The sequence below is a fragment of the Neofelis nebulosa genome, chromosome 8 (assembly GCF_028018385.1).
Source record: "Neofelis nebulosa isolate mNeoNeb1 chromosome 8, mNeoNeb1.pri, whole genome shotgun sequence".
NCBI lineage: Eukaryota > Metazoa > Chordata > Mammalia > Carnivora > Felidae > Neofelis > Neofelis nebulosa.
Window position 1 is genome coordinate 135,793,003 of NC_080789.1, and position 20,928 is coordinate 135,813,930.

The window sequence follows — 20,928 nt, forward strand, 5'->3', positions numbered from 1 at the left end:
GTAAAATGAGCTTTGGTTATTTGCCTTAATGCATCTTTGCTTTTATTTTTCCTTTCACATTTCTCCATTTCCAAATTTTACTTGCCCTTTGGGGCTCTATTCAAATTCTACTCTCGCCCGAGGCTTTTCTAACTCTTCCTAGCTGGAAGTAATCACCCTGAACTTCTGTGTAATTTTAGATGTACCTCCTATAGCCTGTTCCACGTTCTACTTTCAATTATGATTATTTCTATCGACGTTCCTGAGAGGAGAACCGAAATCTGGTTCCAATTTGCCACTTGCACAGGGTTATCTCCTCTGACAGTACAGTTGTACTATGTATATAATCAAAATTAGTATTTATTGAATGCAGATCGAGTTTTTAAAAATGTAAACCTATGACGGTGTTCTCTCGAAAAATAAATTTTCTGGAGCCAGAACTTCTAAAAGATGTTATGATTGCAGAAAGCCCTCTGCTTCTCTCCAGCAAATAAGAGGGGGCCTTTAGTAAGGACTAGCAAAGCCAAATGTCATCCAACACAGGGAGACTTTACTTTTAATATCTTTCTCTGAGCCTGAAGTCTACAGGGGAGGGTGCTTAGTTACTCAGAAAAAGTTGCTTTCACAGGAAAATATGCTGGAGTTGCAATTTAACCATAAAAGATAAAAACATTCATTCACTCATTCATTCATTCATCCATTCATTCATTCATTCATTCATTTTAGGATTAAAGAACATCTAAGTTATTTGAAAACATTAAAAGCAATAAGCCGGTATTCAGTGAACTTGAAAAATGAACAAGATTGTGATTAAGATTTGTATCTCACTGGAGTGTTATAAAATTCAGTTATTACTGCAGTCATGCTTGGAAAAATCCAACACCACTTCTTTAAAAGATATTAAAATTTGATAATAGCTGCTGTGTCGTCACTCCAACTCACCATGCTTCCCATAAATTCTTACCCTCCTCGGTAAACGGCCTGGAAAATACTTATAGATATACATACATATATGTATTTTCACCTTTATGGGCTAAAGTAAGTAAGTGAAATATAGATATACACATATATTGTGGGCTAATATCTTTCTGAAAGTTATAGGCTATGCATTTTCATTTACATAGTATGATATGTATCCTACTCCTGACACTTACATATGCATATATCATTTTCACTTGTGTATACATAGTATAATATGTACCCTACTCTGGACAGCTGCAGTATTATTCTCCTCTTAGACTGTCTGATCTTAGATCTTTGATAATAAAGATGATCTTCCAAAATGAGAGTGAAGAGGGTTTTAACAATTTGTTTGGCAAAGAACATGTCCAATTGTTAAGCTCTAAAATACGAGATAAGATAAAAAGATGTTTTCCCACATGCCAAAGAAATAGACTAGTTATTGATGATGAACATTGATAAAATACTTAATGAGCAGGGTGCCTGGGTGGCTCGGTCAGTTAAGCGTCCAGCTCTTGATTTCTGTTCAGGTCATGATCTCAAGTTTGTGGGTTTGAGCCCCACATCGGGCTCCATGCTGACAGCACAGAGTCTACTTGGGATTCTGTCTCTCTCTCTCTCTCTCTCTCTCTCTCCCTCTCTCTCTCTGCCCCTTCCCCCCTCTCTCAAAATAAATAAATACATTTAAAAAATATATAATGAGCAATCACTTGGTTGCTTTAATGTTTAAAGGATTTTTATGAAAAAGAAGGTTCATTAAAAAAGAAAAAAGTCCGGGGCGCCTGGGTGGCTCAGTGGGTTGAGCGTCCGACTTCGGCTCAGGGCACGATCTCGCAGTCTGTGAGTTCGAGCCCCGCGTCGGGCTCTGTGCTGACTGCTCAGAGCCTGGAGCCTGTTTCAGATTCTGTGTCTCCCTCTCTCTCTGCCCCTCCCCTGCTCATGCTCTGTCTCTCTCTCTCTCTCTCTCTCTCTGCCAAAAATAAATAAGCATAAACAATTTTTTTTAAATATAAAAAAAGAAAAAAGTCCAAGGGAGTTTAAAGCAGTAAGTAAATAAAGTAAAATCTAATAAGATGATGTTTATAAAATTTTCTCTGAGGCTGAAAGGGCTTTTGCAATTATTCCACTGACTGTAGAGTCACACTCAAAATTAAGATCATTTTAATAGAAAGACAGATAAAGAATAAAAAAGAAAAAAAGGAAGAAAAAGAAAAGATAAGGTCATGCAGCTCCTACCTACTTACCAGCCTAAATAAAGAATTTAGTTGTGAGTTTGTGAGGCCCCTTCAGATTTTGGTCCTCTGGTCTCCTCAAAGTTCTTTCTAGTATCCTGTCACATCAAGAATAGCCTGGAAGGGTGAGAAAAGTTATGAACCTTGGCCTGACGGATACGTCAAGAAAGAACAGAAGTCAGTCTGATACACATATAAAATAACGTTTCCGCTACCCCAGAGTTTCTTAGAACTTCAGAACCATCAGATCTGACCAATTCCTCTGCCATAGTCATTTCATTCTTGTTACCGGTGGTGGGAACTTCAAGGGGCAGGGGCTTTTGGCTGATAATTTGGCATTATAATCTCTTCAAAATCTTGCGTTCATATTTTCTGACCAAGCGATATTTGAATACACAAAGGTCTAGATATGAGGATGCTGTTTATTTGTTGTAGCAAAATCTGGAATAACTGAAATGGCCAAAAAAGAGGGAGGGCCAACTTGAAAAACTGGATGTGTAAGACCATCCTACTTTTTTTGTTCTTAAAGTTTATTTATTTTGAGAGAGAGCAAGAGAGAGAAAGCGTGAACGGGGGAGGAGCAGAGAGGGAGAGAGAGAGAGGGAGAGAGAGAGAGAGAGAGAGAGAGAGAGAGAGAGAGAGAGAATCACAAGCAGGCTCCACGCTACCAGTGTCGAGGCCAATGTGGGGCTTGACCCCATGAACTGTGAGATCATGACCTGAGCCAAAATCAAGAGTTGGACGCTTAACTGAATAAGCCACTCAGGTGTCCCTGTCCTATTTAGTTTTTTTTTTTTTAATATTAAAAAAAAAGTTCATCTATTTAATTTTGAGAGAGGGAGAGACAGAGAGAGAGAGAGGGAGATGGCGAGCGGGGGAGAGGCAGAGAGAGAGAGGGAGGGAGAGACAGAATCCCAAGCAGGCTCTGCAGTGTCAGCAGAGTCCGACACTGGGCTTGATCTCATGACCATGAGATCAGGACCTGAGCAGAAATCAAGAGTCAGACGCTTCACCGACTGAGCCAGCCAGGCGCCCCATATTTAGTTTTGAAAAAACTGCTGAAATATCCACCGAAGAGCCGGTGAGGAGTATTTGGGGAAGGATGGGTTTAGGGGAGCATTCGCTTCCTAAGCTACATGGTTTTAGACGGTTTATCTTAAAAAGCAAAAAAACCCAAACACTCTAGCCATGTGTTATTTTCATAATCAGAAAACAAGATTTAAGAAACAAAGTCAAGTACTTCCATAGCCAGTAGCACTTGTTCAAAATGTTCTGAAAAGTTTTTTGCTTTTTATACTTGGTTTTATCTAAAGGATGCAAAAGACTATGTAACACCTATGTGAAAAGTATTTTTTTCTAAACCAAATGTCCGGTCAGCTTATTAAAAAGCAAAAACATATAAGTAACATTTATTAAAGACCTATTATATCCTGATCAGGGTTTTTACACGTTTTGTTGCCCAGATATCCTTATTTACTCCTTGTTTGTTAAAATCCTAACTATATGTGGCATAGAGAGTCACAGATGGACAACCAGGGTACCCTGGAAGAAAAAGAACTCTAATAATTTCATTTTCAAATGGATGGGTGTCCTTTTTTGTCTATTCAGAGGATATACAGGGTTGTACAGCTGTCATTATAAAGATAATGCAGGTCTTAAAAAGATCCACATTTCCCTTTCACACAGACTATACAGAGTGACTGACTTTATACTATTTAAAAACAAATTTGGAAATTTTGGTCACTCCACCTGTGAGACCTTCCAATTCCTTGCAGCAACTTATTTCCAGCATCTTCTTATAATGCAAATTACCTGTAACATCACATAGAACACCAAGAGCGACGGTTAGGAAGGAAAAGCAATCTTTGACAAAAGACTTCCATACCAAACGCAGTTGTTTTCTTCTCTTCCTGTAGGGCTAAGAGTAAGCTCCCGCAACTATACTCGAAGAAGAAAGTAAAATAAAAAAGAAGACAAACCTTTCTGTTGTTCCTTTAGCTCCTCTTAAGTTTGCTTGTTTCTTACTTAACCAAAACACAGTTGCTCCTGATGTGAAAGCAATTCTGGAAAAGCAACTCCATTAAATTCTATTTGGCTACCGCTCCACATCTATGAAATTCTGCTCGGAGCAAAAATCAGCTCCATGGGGTTGAAGAGCCAAGAGCCTGTCTGAATCCTTGAACGTATCTCAACAAATCTTCGTTTTCAGTCACCTATGCCTCCTACTCTTTGGTAGTGGAGATAAAAGGTGCATGGGGGGCACCTGGGTGGCTAGTGGTGGACTGTCTGATACCCGATTTTGGCTCAGGCCATGATCCCAGGGGCAGGGGATCGGGCCCTGCGTCCTCCTCTGCGCTGAGCACAGAGCCTGCTTAAGGTTCTCTTTGCCTCTCCCTCCGCCCTTCTCCTCTGCTCTCTCTCTCTCTCTCTTAAAAAAAAAAGGTGAATGGGGCACACACACCAATATCCAAGAGACTCATGGTCTAGGGAAGAGGACAGCCACAAACAGACAGATATATAAAGCATACCGAGTGAACAACACAGAGGGAAACAGCGTATTCCGGGCACTTGGGAGAGGGATGCCAGCTGGGAGTAGCGATGGGGAGGTGGGCTGTGACCACGTCTTCTAATAACAAATGAGAGAGAGAGAGCGAGAGAGAGAGAGAGAGCGAGAGCGAGAGAGAGCGTGAGTGTGTGCGCAGGGGAGGGGCAGGGAGAGACGGAGAGAGAGTCCCAAGCAGACTCTGTGCTGTCAGCACAGAGCCCGACGTGGGGCTTGATCTCACGACTATGAGATCGTGACCTGAGCTGAAATCAAGAGTTGGACGCTCGACTGACTGAGCCACCCAGGCGCCCCCACAAATGACAATTTCTAAGAGGTGAACACGAACACGCGTCTGATGGAGAGGCAGGGGTCAGAAGGCACGCGACGCAGAAGGTTCCACCGGAGAAAAGAAAGATGGAAAATATCCGGCTCCGTATGGGAAATGGCAAGCAGTCTGGTAATGCTGGACGGAACGAGCCAGCCTCCAAACGCTCCCGAGGGTTCTAGGAAGATGGCTCTGGAGCGAGCGGGCAGGGACAGCAGTCCCGGGTGGCAGCAGGGACAGAGGAGAGGGGATGCAGCTGGGAAATGTTAGGAGCAAAACTGGCAGGGCCTGGGGATCGGCTGGCTGGTGGCTTGGGGGTGGGGGGTGCTGTGAGGCAGGGAGGGGGACTCACTCCTCTCTGGGTTTCATGCTTCTGTGCCTGGCTGGTAACGCTGGGGCTTCCTGCATTGTGAGGACAGAGCTCGGAACTCAGGTGGAAGAGGGTATGTGCTGGGTAGGTGACGAGCGAAACCTTCAAAAATAATCAGCTTCTCTTTCTGGGAAGCAAATCTCTCTCCGTACCTCATGGCTTTGTTTCCCAGCTAAAGGTATCTGTGCTCGGAGCCAGTTACGGACGCGCGTGTATAAGGGCACAGACACTGCCTCCATCTGGGGCGGCTGGCCCCTCGCGTCCACAAGGAGACCCAGATTTACGGGTGCCGCCCACAACGTGTAAGAGCCCAAGTGAGGATCGAGGAGACTTCTTAGGACAGAGTCTTTCTCTTTCCCTAAGTTTTGTTCAAAACAACCGTTCTGGAGCTTTATGGAGACGCTCAGGGCTTAGTTTGCAAGATGCCCGGGCTGGTAGTACGACAAATAGAATCTGCCGTTGTTTCCAGTAGTCACACAGCCTTTGCCTCCTTCCAAGTTACCCTAGAAAACGGGGGCTCTGGTCTCACCCTTGATAGATACAGGAACAGAAGAAGAACCAGGCTGGAGGAAATAACGGTGTGTTCAAGTCTGGCACTGCTGTTTCCGGTGCCCCTGCGCATTCAGTCAGAACTTGGCAGTGGGTCACCGAGAAGCCTAGTCGGCATCAGGGGGAGAAATCACAGCTGGAAAAGCATCACTGCACCTGAGACCTAAGGAGTGACTGGGGCAGTCTGGGGAGAAGAACAAAGTAAGGCGGGCCAGGGGCAGGGGTGGGGGCGGGGGGAAAGAAGGAAGTCTAAGAAAGACAGAACTACAGAGAATGTGTGGGATCAAGAACGACAAAAGAAGAGGAAGTTTCAGAAAGGGCCTGGGGGAAGCAGCAGTGTCCACAGTAGCAGGAAGGATGGATGTTCCGGGGGCTGCGGCTAAGGATCTTGGTGAGAAGCTCCAGGAAAGTTCCCAGAGCAGAAACCAGATGCGGTGGGTTTGGGACCGAGGAACCCAGAGGAAGTACACACAAGGAGGGTCCGACCAAGACAGGAAGTCAGGTAGAGGGGAGCCGCCACACGGGTTAGCAGGTTTAGATGGAGCCTCTCAGACCGGAGAGAGGAGAAGAAGGGAGGAGGGGGAGATGCGGGGCAGGGGGGACGGTGAGGGGAAGGCACTTGTGGGGAGGGGCAGAGGCAGGAGAGGTGGGAACGAAGGCAGGCCCGGGAGGAGGAGCTCCTAGAACTGAGGAGGGATGCCGCACCCCACGGGGCCCGGCACGCAAGCCGTGAGGAGCCCAAACGGTCACTCCGGACAGGGTGGCGCGGCCACCCGGCCCCACACGGTGGCGCATCCTTCAACCCCCGACTCTGGCAACCGCAGTGTTTTCAAGCTGCAATATTCTAAATCACAGAAGTCCTGCCGTGACAAGATTATCCATCTTATAAACGTCAGAGGCGGGTGGGAGGATAGAGAAGAAGCAGCGTTCCGCCAGGCCTCTCAAGTCCTTAGGTGAATACCTGCCCCATAAAATGACAGGAGAGAGTAGGACGCGAACAATTTAAATGTCCCATGTTGTTGTCGGTGACAGTAAGAGTGCCTAAGTGCCTCCATCAGTAGGTGCGGATTCGTTACAAACACGAGAAGTGTGAGTAGTCTGATCTGTAGGGAAAATTATAGCCAGATAGTATCCGAGAGGTTACCACGATAGAGCTAAATTGTCTCTGCCTGTCACAGGTTAAAAGAACATTTAAATTCTGGAAGTTCGCATCAGCTCTTTCTAGATAACAAATCTTAAGTACCTTCCTATATTCACTCAATTAGTGATTCTGGGCCTTGATAACACTGCAGAGAGAAACTTTCCAACTATCATTCAAATCATATCTAAAAAGGTGGTCATAAATATTTTAAAACCTAAGTGAACTAATAAGGCCTAGGCCCATTAAGGATAAGATCTTTTACAACAAATTAAATAAAACAATTTATTGAAGTCTGGACTCAAGATAAGCTAGATTTACTAGCTGACCTTTTATTCATTTAAAGAACAAAATTAGCTCTAATTGCATTAGAATGGAATCCAGTAAATTTCCCCGAGTCTTCTAATGTGGCATCCATGCACGGACGGCGGTAATTGTTTACAAGTAAGATGGAAATGCTTTGATTATAATCTTTCCACTTGTTTTCCTGTGTAGTAAAAGCATTTCCCCAAACCTGAAGTCAGTGTTTCGGACAGCGTGCTGTGTTTTTCCTTACATGCACTGCATGTGTGGTGTTAATGAACAAATGACAACGTGCCAGGGGAGGAAATTAAACTTGGAGATTTCATCATAATTTCAGGTCCGCGACAACGAGAGAGGAAGAGACGGAGGCCGAGGACTCCTTGTCTGGAAAAGTCACAAAAGGGCCGCAGACCTGAGTCGGAAAAAACTGGCCTCTGGCCTGCTTCGCCTCGGAATTACAGCTGAGACACGTGGGTCAGGGTCTGCTGAGTTTCTAAGTACAGTCAGGGGGCAAGAATCACGTGTGACCCACAACTTGTGCTCCAGTTGTTCAGCTCCTTAGGGAACTTCATGTGTAATGTCAACATGTTTCACTAGCATGAAAAATAAGTCATTTGCCATAAATTTTAAAAGACCGTTATTCTTAAGATTTTTTTTTTTTTGGGGGGGGGAGCGGTCAGTGCTCCCGTTCCTTGGCTTCTCTTATAGGCGAACCACCTCGGAAATGTTGCCGTTTCAGTGGCAAGCTAACCAGGGCAATCTTGTGTCGATCTCTTTCTTTTTCTTTCTTTTTTTTAAATCAAAAGCAGACAGTTTTATTGGAAAGAAAGTAAATTAAAAATAGAAAAGCAAAAAGGCCCTCCGAGTCTGACAGGATGATGATCTGAAATGTTCCTTGAACTTGAACTTGACTTCTAAAGGATCTTTTTTTTTTTTTTAAACCGACAAGCTTCTTCTCTCTGCCACCTCAGCATGCTCTCGTCAACACGTGAACTAACACTGCCTTGTCCTAAATAAAAGATGCCAATTATTTCTGCCTGCCGCTCGTCCCCCCTTCCTTCTGGGACCCCCGCCCCGAGGCCCTCATGAGAACTGGTAACGGGAGCGAGCGAGAGGGGGAGGTGGGATGCACCAGGGCTGCTGAGCCCCGAGAACCAGGCCAGCCTTGGGTGACTTGGGGCCACGTCCGTCACCATCCAGTGGCAAGACGGAGTACAGGAAAGCGAGCAGAGTCCTAATGATACTTTTTGAACCCTGGAGACCGCCTCACCTAAAGCCAAATAAACCCCTTTTACTTTGTCCCTTTAAGCTCATTGGGGTTTCTGTCACTTGGAACTACGAGTCTTGATCAACACAAAACGAAGATACAAGCGTTTCAACTAGAGACCTGAGGATTCTTTCCAGAGTCTTCTTCACGGAGTGTGCAACCAGGCTATACCTTTGGATCAGAGCTTGTCGCAAGAAACAGTGGGACAGGAACTGTCTTTGTGTCTGCTGTAAAGGCTGCCGCGGAAGGCACTGTTTTCTCCCCTGGATCCGCATGGGAATAACGTTTCAAGTTTGGTGCCTTGAAGAGCTTTGTCTCTCTTGAGAAACTGAGAGGTATCTTCTTCCTTTTTAAAAACGCTATTTCACTTTTTGCCCTGATTGCCAGGCAGCATAGTTCTATCTGACACGCAATCATTTGCTTCTTTTTCCTCTCCTTGGGATTAGTTTCCTATTTCTATTGTCTAGTAATTTTCTTGTTCTCTTTGAGTTAACATTCTCGAAGGGATAGTGTCAGTTTGTTTAGACTGGGAAAAAAGTTATGTATGAATAAACAAATAACGTTTCACATAAAGAGGGAAAAGGCAGAGAGTAGGATAAAAACCACCTGCTGTGATTTGTCTAAAGGACTCATCACGAGAGCTCACTGTACACGTTTCACCCTGTCAAATGTCTTTCAGCTAAATCTGGCTACGTTTTGAAATATAAAATGCTTATTTTCTTTTTTTTAAGGGGCTTTTTAAAAAAAAGTTCATATATTTGTTTTGAGAGAGAGAGAGCACAAGCAGGGGAGGGGCAGAGAGAGAGGGAGGCAGAATCCAGCAGGTTCTGCACTGTCAGTGCAGAGCCCAACACGGGACTTGAACCCACAAATCGTGACCTTGTGGCCTGAGCTGAAACCAAGAATCAGATACATAACTGACTGAGCCACCCAGGTGCCCCAAAATGCTTATTTTCTTTGAAAATATTTTAGTAAAAACATTTTTTTAAATGTGTATTTATTTTTGAGAGAGAGAGAGACAGAGACAGAGACAGAGACAGAGACAGAGCATGAGCAGGGGAGGGGCAGAGAGCGAGGGAGACACAGAATCCGAAGCAGGCTCCAGGCTCCGAGCTGGCAGCGCAGAGCCCGACGCGGGGCTCGAACCCACAAACCGCGGGTTGGGCTGGGCCCACGAACCGAACGGCGAGATCATGACCTGAGGCGAAGGTGGATGCTTAACCCACTGAGCGCCCCCAGCCGCCCCTAGGATCACCCTTTCAATGAGAAGCTCCTTTCACGGCGCCTTGAGCCCCACACTTAAACTGAGAAGAGCTGTAGGTCCCGTTTGGCCCTGGCCTTCGGACCGTCTCGTCCAACGGTCCCTGCCCCCGACCTGCTCCAGCACGGTGCTCTGCCGTTCCCTTCCGAGAGATGGGAACAAACGAGCGCCGTAAGCGGCTCGCTCTTCCTCACCTGATCAGAATAAATGAACTCGGTGAGCGGGAAGACGGGGAGGACAGATGACACGGCCCGTCCCCCTGACGGCCGTGCTGCCCGTCCCCAAGTGCAAGTGTGACCTCGCGACCCTCATCAACACAGTCCAGGCGGCCGTGCCTGGGGAAGCGCGCACCTGCTCGACCGCGAGGCGGGCCTGGGCCTGGGCCGTCTTCGTATGTGCCTCACGGTGCCGCGTCTCCCGGCCATTCTGCTCACCAGCCTCACCGTGCGGACACCGGGGTTTCAGGGTTAGTGTTCCGCTTCCACCTCCGTTCCTGACCGAGGGCAACGCTGCGTGCCCCTCACCGGGGGGCGTGTTAAAGGCAAGTGCAGTCCCTGCAAAGTCACCCTGAACGTCCACGCTCTCTGGCGGAGGTCCTGGACTTCCCGTAGGTTCTTTAGAAGACAGGCTCCAGGCACGTTACAGAAAGGAAAAAACAAGGGACCGCGGTCTTGCCTCAAGGAACAACAACAGAGGACAGAGGAAATACTCTAACCTCAAAGTACTTTCCCAGATCAAGGGCAGAAGACCTTCCTCACTTAGGAAACTTTAGAAACTAAATGTTGTCTTCAAGATCTTCCACTGAGAGGGTATAATTTGAGCCCTGTAAAGCTTTTCCCTTTGCCCATAATTTCAAAAGGTTCTATCCTCTGCCTGTTCCTCGGCAATAAACAGCCCCTTCCCCTGGACTATTTAGACCCCCCTTTCCGCATCCTACTCTGCTCGTTAACTTCACTTCAAAAGTGCGCTAGAGCCCCAGGTGCGCACAAACTGAGTGAAGGCACATTTGTACGAATCGACTTCCTCTCTTCCGTTATTGCCATGGAATAAGCCACGCACCCTTATGCTACAACAATAAAAGATCACTTTTAATTTCATACAATTTTCATGTGTCATAAAATACTCTTAAGTTTTTCCAAGCTTTCTTGGCTTGCGCGCCACACGAAAACTGGTTTGGTTCATGGGCCACAGTGGGCTGATCCTTGATTTGGATTAAAAAAAAAAAAAAAAAGAAAGAAAAAGGCTCTTTACTGATTAAGATACATTTTACATAAAATCCTATTACTAGGTGACACGGGCTTCTTTTTCTCTCTTATTTTAAAATGTAATCTATTTCACTGAATTTATTCCTTTGTTCATTATAAGCACTTCCTTGTGCCTGACTCTGGCCAAATGACTAATTATTCATATAACACGGGGGTTATTTACCTAAATATCCGAAGGTTCGCATATTATATAATAATGTTATACTGTCATGGGCAATTTGTCTGGAATGTTTGAGTATTACAATTTCCCTAATACTGGACAATCTGTTCCAGGGTAACAGGATCTATTTTTCATATTTCACAATACCTTAAGTGTATGAGTGGTTTATTGAGAGGAGAAAAATAGTCAACAGAATGAATGAAAGATGCTCAAGGGTGGATGAAATGAATATTATTATCAAAGTCTTTCTACAAACCTTAAAGGGATTGAGCAAGCCGAACTCTTGTGGAAGTAAAGATTAAGTCATGGTGAGTTACTGAGAAAATAGTAATAAATGTGAACTAGTAAGAGAAGAGTATTTGTTGAATGATAAACAAGAATATCTTGCCCGTAGAGGAATGAGCCCAAATACAGAATTTTCACAACGATGGTATCAGTAGCTACTTTGGTTGGGCCTCCTTGCTCATCAATCAGCCTTCTGTCCTCCACTGGTTGAGGGAGGAGGGCATTATTCAAATTTTTGTAGTTAAAATAGAGAGCATGGGGTATAAGAGTATCTGGTTTAAAAAAAGGACTGAATCTACAGTATTTTTGTGATACTGTCTAAAGTCGTCAGTAACACTACCACCCACTGTCTAGGTTCCTACTGATGAAACCAAAAAGGGTGGAAATTATGCGGATAATTTAGGTAAGAAAAGGATGAACTATTTTCTTCCTCAATCTTCAAAAGAACATACACTTTCCTAGAAGATCACATTTGCCTCTATACTTCCGTTCATAATAATGATATTGGACTTTTTCAGTGAATTACATTTGGAATCAGCAGGAGCAGCATAAAACACACACAAACTTTTAAGAAAGAATGAACCACTGAGAACACAAAGCATATTTTCTGTTGCCTACTCTACCTACTATATAAGTTCATGGCTCCTACTCTGATTATTATGGCTAAAATCTGAATGACAATTAAATGCCCTGTAAGCCTATTTTCTACACAATATTTGATTGTTTGCAATTTAAACGAATCCATTTTCAGGCTTACTCGTAAAAAATAAGGGTGTAAACTAGTACTTATAGCTGATGCAATTCATTTAAACGACATACAGAATGATTTTTAGAAAAAGAATAGTTTTTACCATAATTTACAAAAATAGACCGATGTTTTATCACCTTATTAAAATCACGTAAGAGTGTTGTAGACCTTAATTCATATCTTAAAAATGAATTAAAAAAAAAACCCAGCCAACTAAATTTACTTTAAAGAAGGGTGAGCTGATAGGATGATCCTGTGAAAATTAAGACCAACAGTGATCATGGGGTTTACATTTCCAGTTCTCTCTTAAACAAACAAACAAACAAACAAGCAGATAGTTAAGACTTCACCAAGCCTTTGGGTGGCAGTATCTTTGTTTTTAGGTACAGAATAAAACCATGAGAATCTCCGTTCTTTGTCACGGTGATTAAGAATGACTTGAGAAGAGGGATACGACAGTGAGTGCATCCAGTATATCGTTTCTCCCTTTTCAGATAACCAGGACCTTCAGAATTACGCAGACCCCACGTCATGTCTTCCGAAAAGGGAAAAAGAACAAGAAGGGATCCTTGGATGTCGAAGAAAGCAATAAGCATTTACTCTGAGGAAGAAACCAATACAACTTGAAAAATGAAGAATTCTCAAAATAAAGCTTGGACCCTCCACGTTCACACCTGGAAAAGGTGAGAGTTCTAAGCCCACCAGGAAAGAGCAGAGACGGGTAAGTTCGATTCCCTTCGCTCTAACGGACAACGGGCAACGTGCATACTTACATCTTGTCTTGGCCAGCGCCAACTCTCAGCGTCAGCCGGGGGATGACCGGACTGGGGGCGGGAAGCACCGGCTCCAGTTTGATCTGTTGGAGTTATTACAGGGGAGTTAAAATGCATTTTCAGCGAAAGACCTCCCACCTCTTCTCCTCCTGCCTCATTTCCATAAACTTCCTAGGCCAGTCTAAGCCTCAAATGTGGCTACCATGCCAGAGGCAAGGATACTCTGGGCGAATTTTGCTTTTGCTTCTCAACAACCGAAGGCTCTCTGGCATCATGAGAAATTCCCCAAACTTGACTCACTTTACCTAAGCGTGGGAGTTCGTTCTTTCTTTCTTCCTGGTCATGCTTAATTTCTTGCATTTTATTGTTAGAGTTTTTAGACATTTGGCAAACACTTACATCATTGCCAGACTTCATGTAAATAGAAAAAAAAAATGCAACGATATCTCCACAATAGGATAAAACGCATCTATTTATGGAACTTGAAAAACAAGAAACTCATCTTAAGTCTGCGTTATCATATGAGAAAACGGAAATATCAAGTGTACTTGCTCCGTTTTTTTTGGCTGGTGGCCAACAGATCCGAAATACTGTAAAAGAAGAAACATACACTAGGATTTGTAGTGAAGGCAAGGACCGATGGCTAAGTTGAAGATCTTCACAAATATTGGAGCTAAGAGAAAGGGGATCAAGTCTGATTATACAGGGGTTCCTCACGATTGGTGGTCTCAAGAGGCCATGGTAGAGTATTTTGAATGAGCAGGCTGAACAGAAGCCCCGTAGTTCAAGTTACCATCTATATTCTGAGTTTTTCAACAAGTGTTTTGTCGGCATTTTTGGTGGGACAGTTCTTTGGGGAACGGAAGTGTCCAGGAACTGCCAGATGTTTAACATCCCTGGTCGTGGGGTATGGAAGGATACAACATTACACTGCAAACCACTGAAGGGGAATGAATATATAACATAATGCTCAATATATGATATATCTCGTTAATCTGTTGCACATTGATCAAAGTTACTATGTTGTCATGTGTTTTTACCTATCCCCCCTTTTTTTTAAATCCATCGTCACATCAAGATCCACGATTTCAGTCATTCTCTCTCTCTTTTTAAATAATGATTTATTTTGAGAGAGAGAGAGAGGTCACACGTGGAGGGGAGGGGCAGAGAGAGAGAGGAGAGAGAGAATCCCAAGCAGGCTCTGTGCTGTCAATGCAGAGCCCGACGTGGGGCTCAGTCTCAAACTGTGAGATCATGACCTGAACTGAAATCCAGAGTTGGATGCTTCACCGACTGAGCCCCTCTCGACCACTCTCTTGAATAGTGTGGGGCATGTGGGAGGCTCTCAAAGACTGAGTTAACAACTGCAAGCACTCTGAGCTCCCTGCCCCTTGGTTACTTCACCATTTGCCCAGGATCAATCTAAAATCACCCTCAAGGGCACAGAGTAATTTCAAAGAAAAATGTAAAGATCATGTAAACTTGTACCATCAGAAACTGCAATTCCATCTGTGCCTTTTATGCTATCCGTGTGTCTGGACGACCAGCTAAGTTAGGTTAAGGGCAGAGACTGTGTCTGTTGTGTTTATCGCTACTTCATAGTGCCTATCGCAGGCACTGGCATATAAGTGCACAGGAGACACATTTAAAGAACTTATCTGAAGCAATGACGTCACACCCTTACCTCTTCCGAGCCGAGACCTATCCCGTGATTTCCTTTCCTCCTCTGCCCCTCAAACTCCATAGGAAAACCCACTGAGGCCACCAGGCAGGACTTCTTGAGCCCATAACCTACAAACTTCTCTGCACCCACAACTGCACTCGTCTATGTCCTCCAGTCTTTTAAGGAAACTTCCTTCTCACCTAGGCATCCTCAACTCTGCAGTTCCGTTATTTCCTTCTAGCTTTTAAGTGTGCTCCCCGCGATCTTAAAAATCCTGCCTGCCCTTCAGCATCTCGCTGACAAGCTCTCCTATTTTCCAGCCTCACTTTATTGTCTGCCTTCACTTACTCATTCCTCGACCCACTCCAATCTGCTTTCTGTCCCGGCCAGGCCACTAAAGCCACGCTCCCCAGACACCAATCATTTCCTGATGTCCTGGTATGTTCTGCACTGTGGGTCTTACCACACCTCTTCCTTCTCCTCTACGATGTCCTGACCTTACTTGGCCCCCTCGCCACTCCTCACTTTCTTCACTGAGCTCGTCCACGCCCATGGTTTCAATCGTAGGTTTCACATACATCATGCCTTCAAAACCTCCCTCTCTAGACTAGTGCCACTGGAACCTATGACCGAAACAGAATATTACCCGAGCATTTTCAACTAAATATCCTGTATATCTCATCTCACCACATGGAAACTTAAACTTACCAACTTCCCTATACAAACCTGCGCCTCCAAATGGTCTCACTTTCGGCAAATGTCTCCTCCATTTGCCGGTGCTTTGGCCGGTATGTCCAATGGTTTTCCTTAAGGCCGTAGGGGACCAAGGGTCACTGGGGTGTGGTCAAAGCAAGACCCATGGGTGACTAGCTAGGGTTTGCATCCATTCCCCCCTCGCTCCCCCAACAAAGAGTTCCTTATGTAACCAAATCTGAAAACCACTCGTTTGGTCTATTTTGTAAACTATTACGATTTCTCTATTTTCCTTACCTTTCTGTAGTATCTGTGGAAGAACAGACAAATATATCCAAACCGAACATTTTAACCCACTTACTATTTGCCAGGCATCGTGGATGGATATTTTTCAGATGTTCTCATATGGGTTTTTTAACAGACACGTAGGGTAGGCGTTACCGTTTCTGTTTTACAGGGAAACTGGATCATATGGGAAGCAACCATTTTTCCTTTTCCTTTTTCTCTTCTAAGGTCACACAAACAGCAAAACTGGGATTGGATTCAGTTTTGTTTCAGAGAATGGAAAACTGCATGAAGTTGCTAAATTTCTTCAAACCTTCAGGGCCATATGGTCATAAGTGATGAGTAATATTCCACATTCCTTCAACCCACAACGCTGTTAATCACGTACTTAATCTTTTCTTAAGCTTCATTTAAACATAAAGCTGCTCTACCTTGAAAAAAAATCTTTATTATTATTATTATGCTTCTTCACACTGTAATTTGGTGGATTCCTGTTACCACGCTACACAATAATTATAGCTCACACTTGCATAGCACGAAGTGTGTTCCATATTTGGGATCCGATTGGCTCTTCAAACTCTGCACGGTGGGTGTGGAAGGTATTGTCACCCTCGAGCACGGGGGACTAGAAGGATTAAGTGGTTTGCCCAGAGTTTACAAAGTTAGTAAATACACTATCTACAGGTAGGCCTCCTGACACAGGTAGGCTCTCCCATGCTGCCCCTTGACTCTCTGCCTCCCCACTTGGAGTCCTTTTTGCTGGGAATGCTGACGTCTTACATGGAGCAGCTACTCGCTTTCTCTGTAAATGTCTTTTATGATGAATGACATATATTTGTGAGATGGCTAGTGTTGGTTGTAAAATATTTTTTCTCTACAGAAGGCTAACTAGTTTACATGGAAATTGTGGTTGCCGTTGGCCTCGACTCCATTCCACTCAACTGGCTGGGTTTTTGATGCTGTCTTAAGTAATTCGTCAGAGTAAGAGAATCAAGACATGGTTTGCTTATGACCGACTGTTTTAAAAAGTTAAATGGCACAACATGCAAAAACAAAACGAGCAAACAGAAACAGGTACATTTTGTGAGTCCAATTAAAAGCGGTAGATACGCGCTCCGAAGACAAGAGATAGTTCGTAAACTTGTGGAATGAATGAATGATTCAGAACACGTTACCTCAGTTCCAAATTCTACCTGTAATGGATGATGCGGTGAGCACACCATCCAGGGACACCTTTGGGAGTTAAAGCGGGGGCTGGTATTTACGCCACAAAAAGTGTGTAAACTGCTACTGTCTCGGGCAAACCAGGACACCTAGTAATCCTACCCTACGAATACTTAAAACCTTAGTTTCATTCTTATTCTTAAAGAAGCTGAACTTAAACATTTAACTTAAAGATAACATTCAAGCAAGTACAGAAAAAGATTAATGAGGATGCTAATAATACATGGGGAAATACAATTCATACGGGAAATACAATTTCTACATTAAAATGTCATGCCAGACTTTGGTTTACATTAACTTTACCCAGGAAGCTGACCGAAATAAAAACAAAGACACCTCCTGCATTCACAAAGTAATTTCTCGCGTGGGCTTTCCCAGAAATCACTAAGCTAAATGACAATTATCTCGATTCCTTAAACCACACGCCTCATGCCATCTTCCAGTGGCGCGAAGCCAAAACCTGGGGACGACGTGAGCGTCTAAGGGTTAAAATAAAAGCAGTGCGCTTGAGAGTGAGCGGAGAATTGGGGCGCGCAGAGTATTTACAGTGGATTACTAAGCTTCCCAATCCACCAAAGAGCAAAGTCCAGTAATAGAAGACTCCTTTGTAGCTAACTAAAAATACATTGTCAGTGGATTTGTCCAGTTTTATGTATAAGCAATACTGCTTTCACCTGAACTAATACTAGTAGTCATATAAGCCCCTTATTGCCATGTGCTGCATTTTTTTTGCTAATCTTCAAGGATTTAGCTTCTTTGCCACATACCTCGGGGCACCAACTGATAAAGCTCTAACTCTCCATTTTTCCAGGACACCAGCAGTGCGGCCTTGCAAAAAATGAAAATCGCTCAAGAGATTTAAAGGGGAAATTTATTTTTAAAATCCTGACTTGAAGCAAAGAGGTGGATTTTTAAAAAGCTTATCTATAAAGAATCAGTTTAAATTTAAATTCTATCTTGGAACTCTTTCATGCATTCCAGCTTTAAAGTTTATCTTCTGACAGGGACTTTCTGCAAAGGTAATGGGCAGCTTTGTCAATATAATCTGGCCAAGTTTTTATTTTCTATTTTGTCAACGTTAAACTTCTTTCATTAAAAAAAAAAAAAAATGTATGTGTGCTAGACAGGGTAGCAGCAAGTTCAGTAAATGCTACATCAGATCCCCATCTATGCTAATGTGTCAGAAAAATATCCAGAAACAGCACTGACGAAGAGCCAATGTTGATCATCTAATATTCTGGATGCAGAATTAGGGTGGCTGGTAAGCACTTTGTGGTCTTTCTTACCAACTGAGGTCTTTACATTAATTCAACTTAGAAACAAATTCTAAATACCGATAAACTGTTTAAGATATGAAAAAGACAGCCAGAAGAAGTTCTATGGTGTGGTTAGGCATGACAAGTGGAATCCAGTAAGGACAACTGAAACAGAACGCAGGCTCTCATTAAGCGCTCACGTTCATTCACACAAAGACTTGGAGATAGGTGGCCTCCGGTAAGCGTCTATAAATTCAAACACACTCATGCAAACGTTAAGCTGCTGGTTTCCTCTTGGAACAGACGGAGACAAGAAACAGGAAGGGAATATTTCCCCCTTTTCGCTGGATTATTCTTTTTACTGTAAACCCTTCATTTCACTAGTTAATCATGGGAGCTGATGAGAAAAGACTGGAAAGGAGTCCATCACCCTCAACAGAAGGGAAAACACTGAGAGCCTTTTGTTAAAGGCCAAACCAGTAAGACTGTCTGTCATCCTCCACATAATAAACTATTTTCATTCAATAAAAGATTTTTGAGGGCAAATGCAAAGGGATTTGGGGACAGGTGAAAGAGACATGAAACATTTTAATTGTGCCTATTCCTGAAGTCATTAAAGCACAGAGGACCCCCACTGCCGGTGCTCTAAAATATGGTGGTCGAACAGGAGCTCCCTAAGGTCTCTTCAGGGACTAAACTTTTCCAAGATCACAGTTCACCTTACTCCTGAGCGTGAAGCCCTGTCTATCCCTCTCGTCAGCTCCGTGGGGGTGACCGGCTGAGAAGGCCATTTTGGGTAACAAGCACACGGGCTTTGCTCAGACAGAGCTGGGCCAACTCCCAGCTCTTCAAGCCACCAGCTACAGCAAGCTACTCAACCTTCCTGGGCAGTTGCCTCCACTCAAAGCAGGAGCAACACCACCAAACCCTCCGGGCTGTTGGCAGCCAAATTCTGGCCAGGTCTGGTGCTCGTATGAGCTCGATAAACAGCAGTTACTCTTATCATTTACTATCTGAGTTAGTTCGTCCAGTAGCTGATGTTCGCCCAAAACAGCATTCATTGATCAGGAGCATAAAAACTGGGGGAATCCTTTGTGGAATTTATGAGCTTTTTGCTGCAAGCAGATCTCGATCATCTGTTGGGCCCATCAGCAACATTATTGGTTAGTTGTAAGGAAACTCTGGAGAGTCATCTTAAACGACACCAACTGGTCTTCACTTAGAGTTTTCTATGAGAGGGCAGAAAAGGAGGCCTTTACAAGCCGCAAGTGTCTTGGAGAAGGTATGAAATTATTGTTTGTAAGCAGAGGTAACCCATACCTTATGCTGTATCTTGCGGTCTCTTCCGGGTACTGAATAGAGAGACAGAGGGAAGGGAGCAGAGGGCCTGAGGGGTTTGAAGAGGCTGGTGCAGAAGTAGGAACTTGTGGAGCTAGAATTGAGAGCCACGTCCGTATGCCTGCCAAAGCCCACGATCTTAGCGGGCCAGCACTGCGGGTTGTGACATCATCATCTTTTGGAGGAAACTCTCCCAGGCCTTCTCAGATCATACTCGAGAGCATAAAAACAGTATTGCCAAATCTGACGGATGGATTTTGGCTCCTGTCTTGTATCGGGTTTTATGTACGACTGTCCACTTCCACTAACAAATAATGAGACATCTTCTTATTTTTTTTCACAGAAATCCTCCTTCCAAAAACCACTTAAGAGGCCAAGAGTAAATTTTAATTAAAGTAGTCCTGGAACATTCATCTAAACTTCAAAAACCCACAGTCACTAAATGAAGTCATGTAGTGCATTCACCGACAGACGGAAATGGACACTGTAACTGCTCTGAAATGTACCGTTACCTTCGTCACTGCTAAAGCTACCAGGGGGATGTTTATGACTAGGCAGCATAATTGCGCTTAATACATTTTCCATAAACAATTAGTTTGGTTCTCTCTTAAAGAGGTGAAAGATCAGACCCGTAACCCTGACTGGCGTGTACTATTGCACGTAACGGGGAACAAAGACTGTGCCTAAGCCACTATATTTTGGATCACTGCCCCTTCTGGAAAGATGATCTTTCCTCCTGATGACGCACCACTAAGCCGGGGGGCCTTGCACACATTATTTCAATTAATCCGTTTTTTATTTCACGTAGGAAAGTATCGTGGCTAAGAACGTCAATTATAGCATCTCACAGCCTGGGTTGAAATCGCGGCTCCTGCTTACATACTTACGAGCTGTGTGATCGTGGGCAACCTGATTAGTCTCTCTAGGCCTCAGTTTCTCATCTCAAAGTGATAACAATTATGGTCTCTGCCTTACAGAGTTGTGGCAAGAAATTAAACTTACGTGTAGTGTCTACATGGTGTTTAGCCTCCAGTAATTCCTCAGTAAATACTAACTATTACTGTTTTGCTGCTTTTCAACAAGTGTGAGTTACCATAAGCCCACTTTAAATAAAGATGGAAACTAACAAACATGCTCGGGATCTTAACTCAGACTTGCTGGGTTCCAAGCCCGAGGCTCCTTCAACCTACCACGCCGATCTCCGTTCAATTAACGGTATCTTCACTGGTTCCTGTATTGATAAATGTGGGTGTGGTTGGTAAAAAGGTTTACAGGAGGGGAGATGTTTTTATCAAAAGAATGCCCTGGT

The 20,928-nt window shown here is 43.9% G+C and overlaps 1 protein-coding gene across 2 annotated transcripts in view; it reads right to left on the reverse strand.

The window, feature by feature from the left end:
* Positions 1-20,928, reverse strand: part of TAF3 (TATA-box binding protein associated factor 3) — a 181,575-nt gene that overhangs the window by 22,967 nt on the left and 137,680 nt on the right. For both annotated transcript variants that reach the window (XM_058681940.1, XM_058681939.1), the window contains exon 4: positions 13,161-13,243. In XM_058681940.1, coding sequence (XP_058537923.1) covers positions 13,161-13,243 — 83 coding nt within the window. The remainder of the gene's footprint in view (positions 1-13,160; positions 13,244-20,928) is intronic.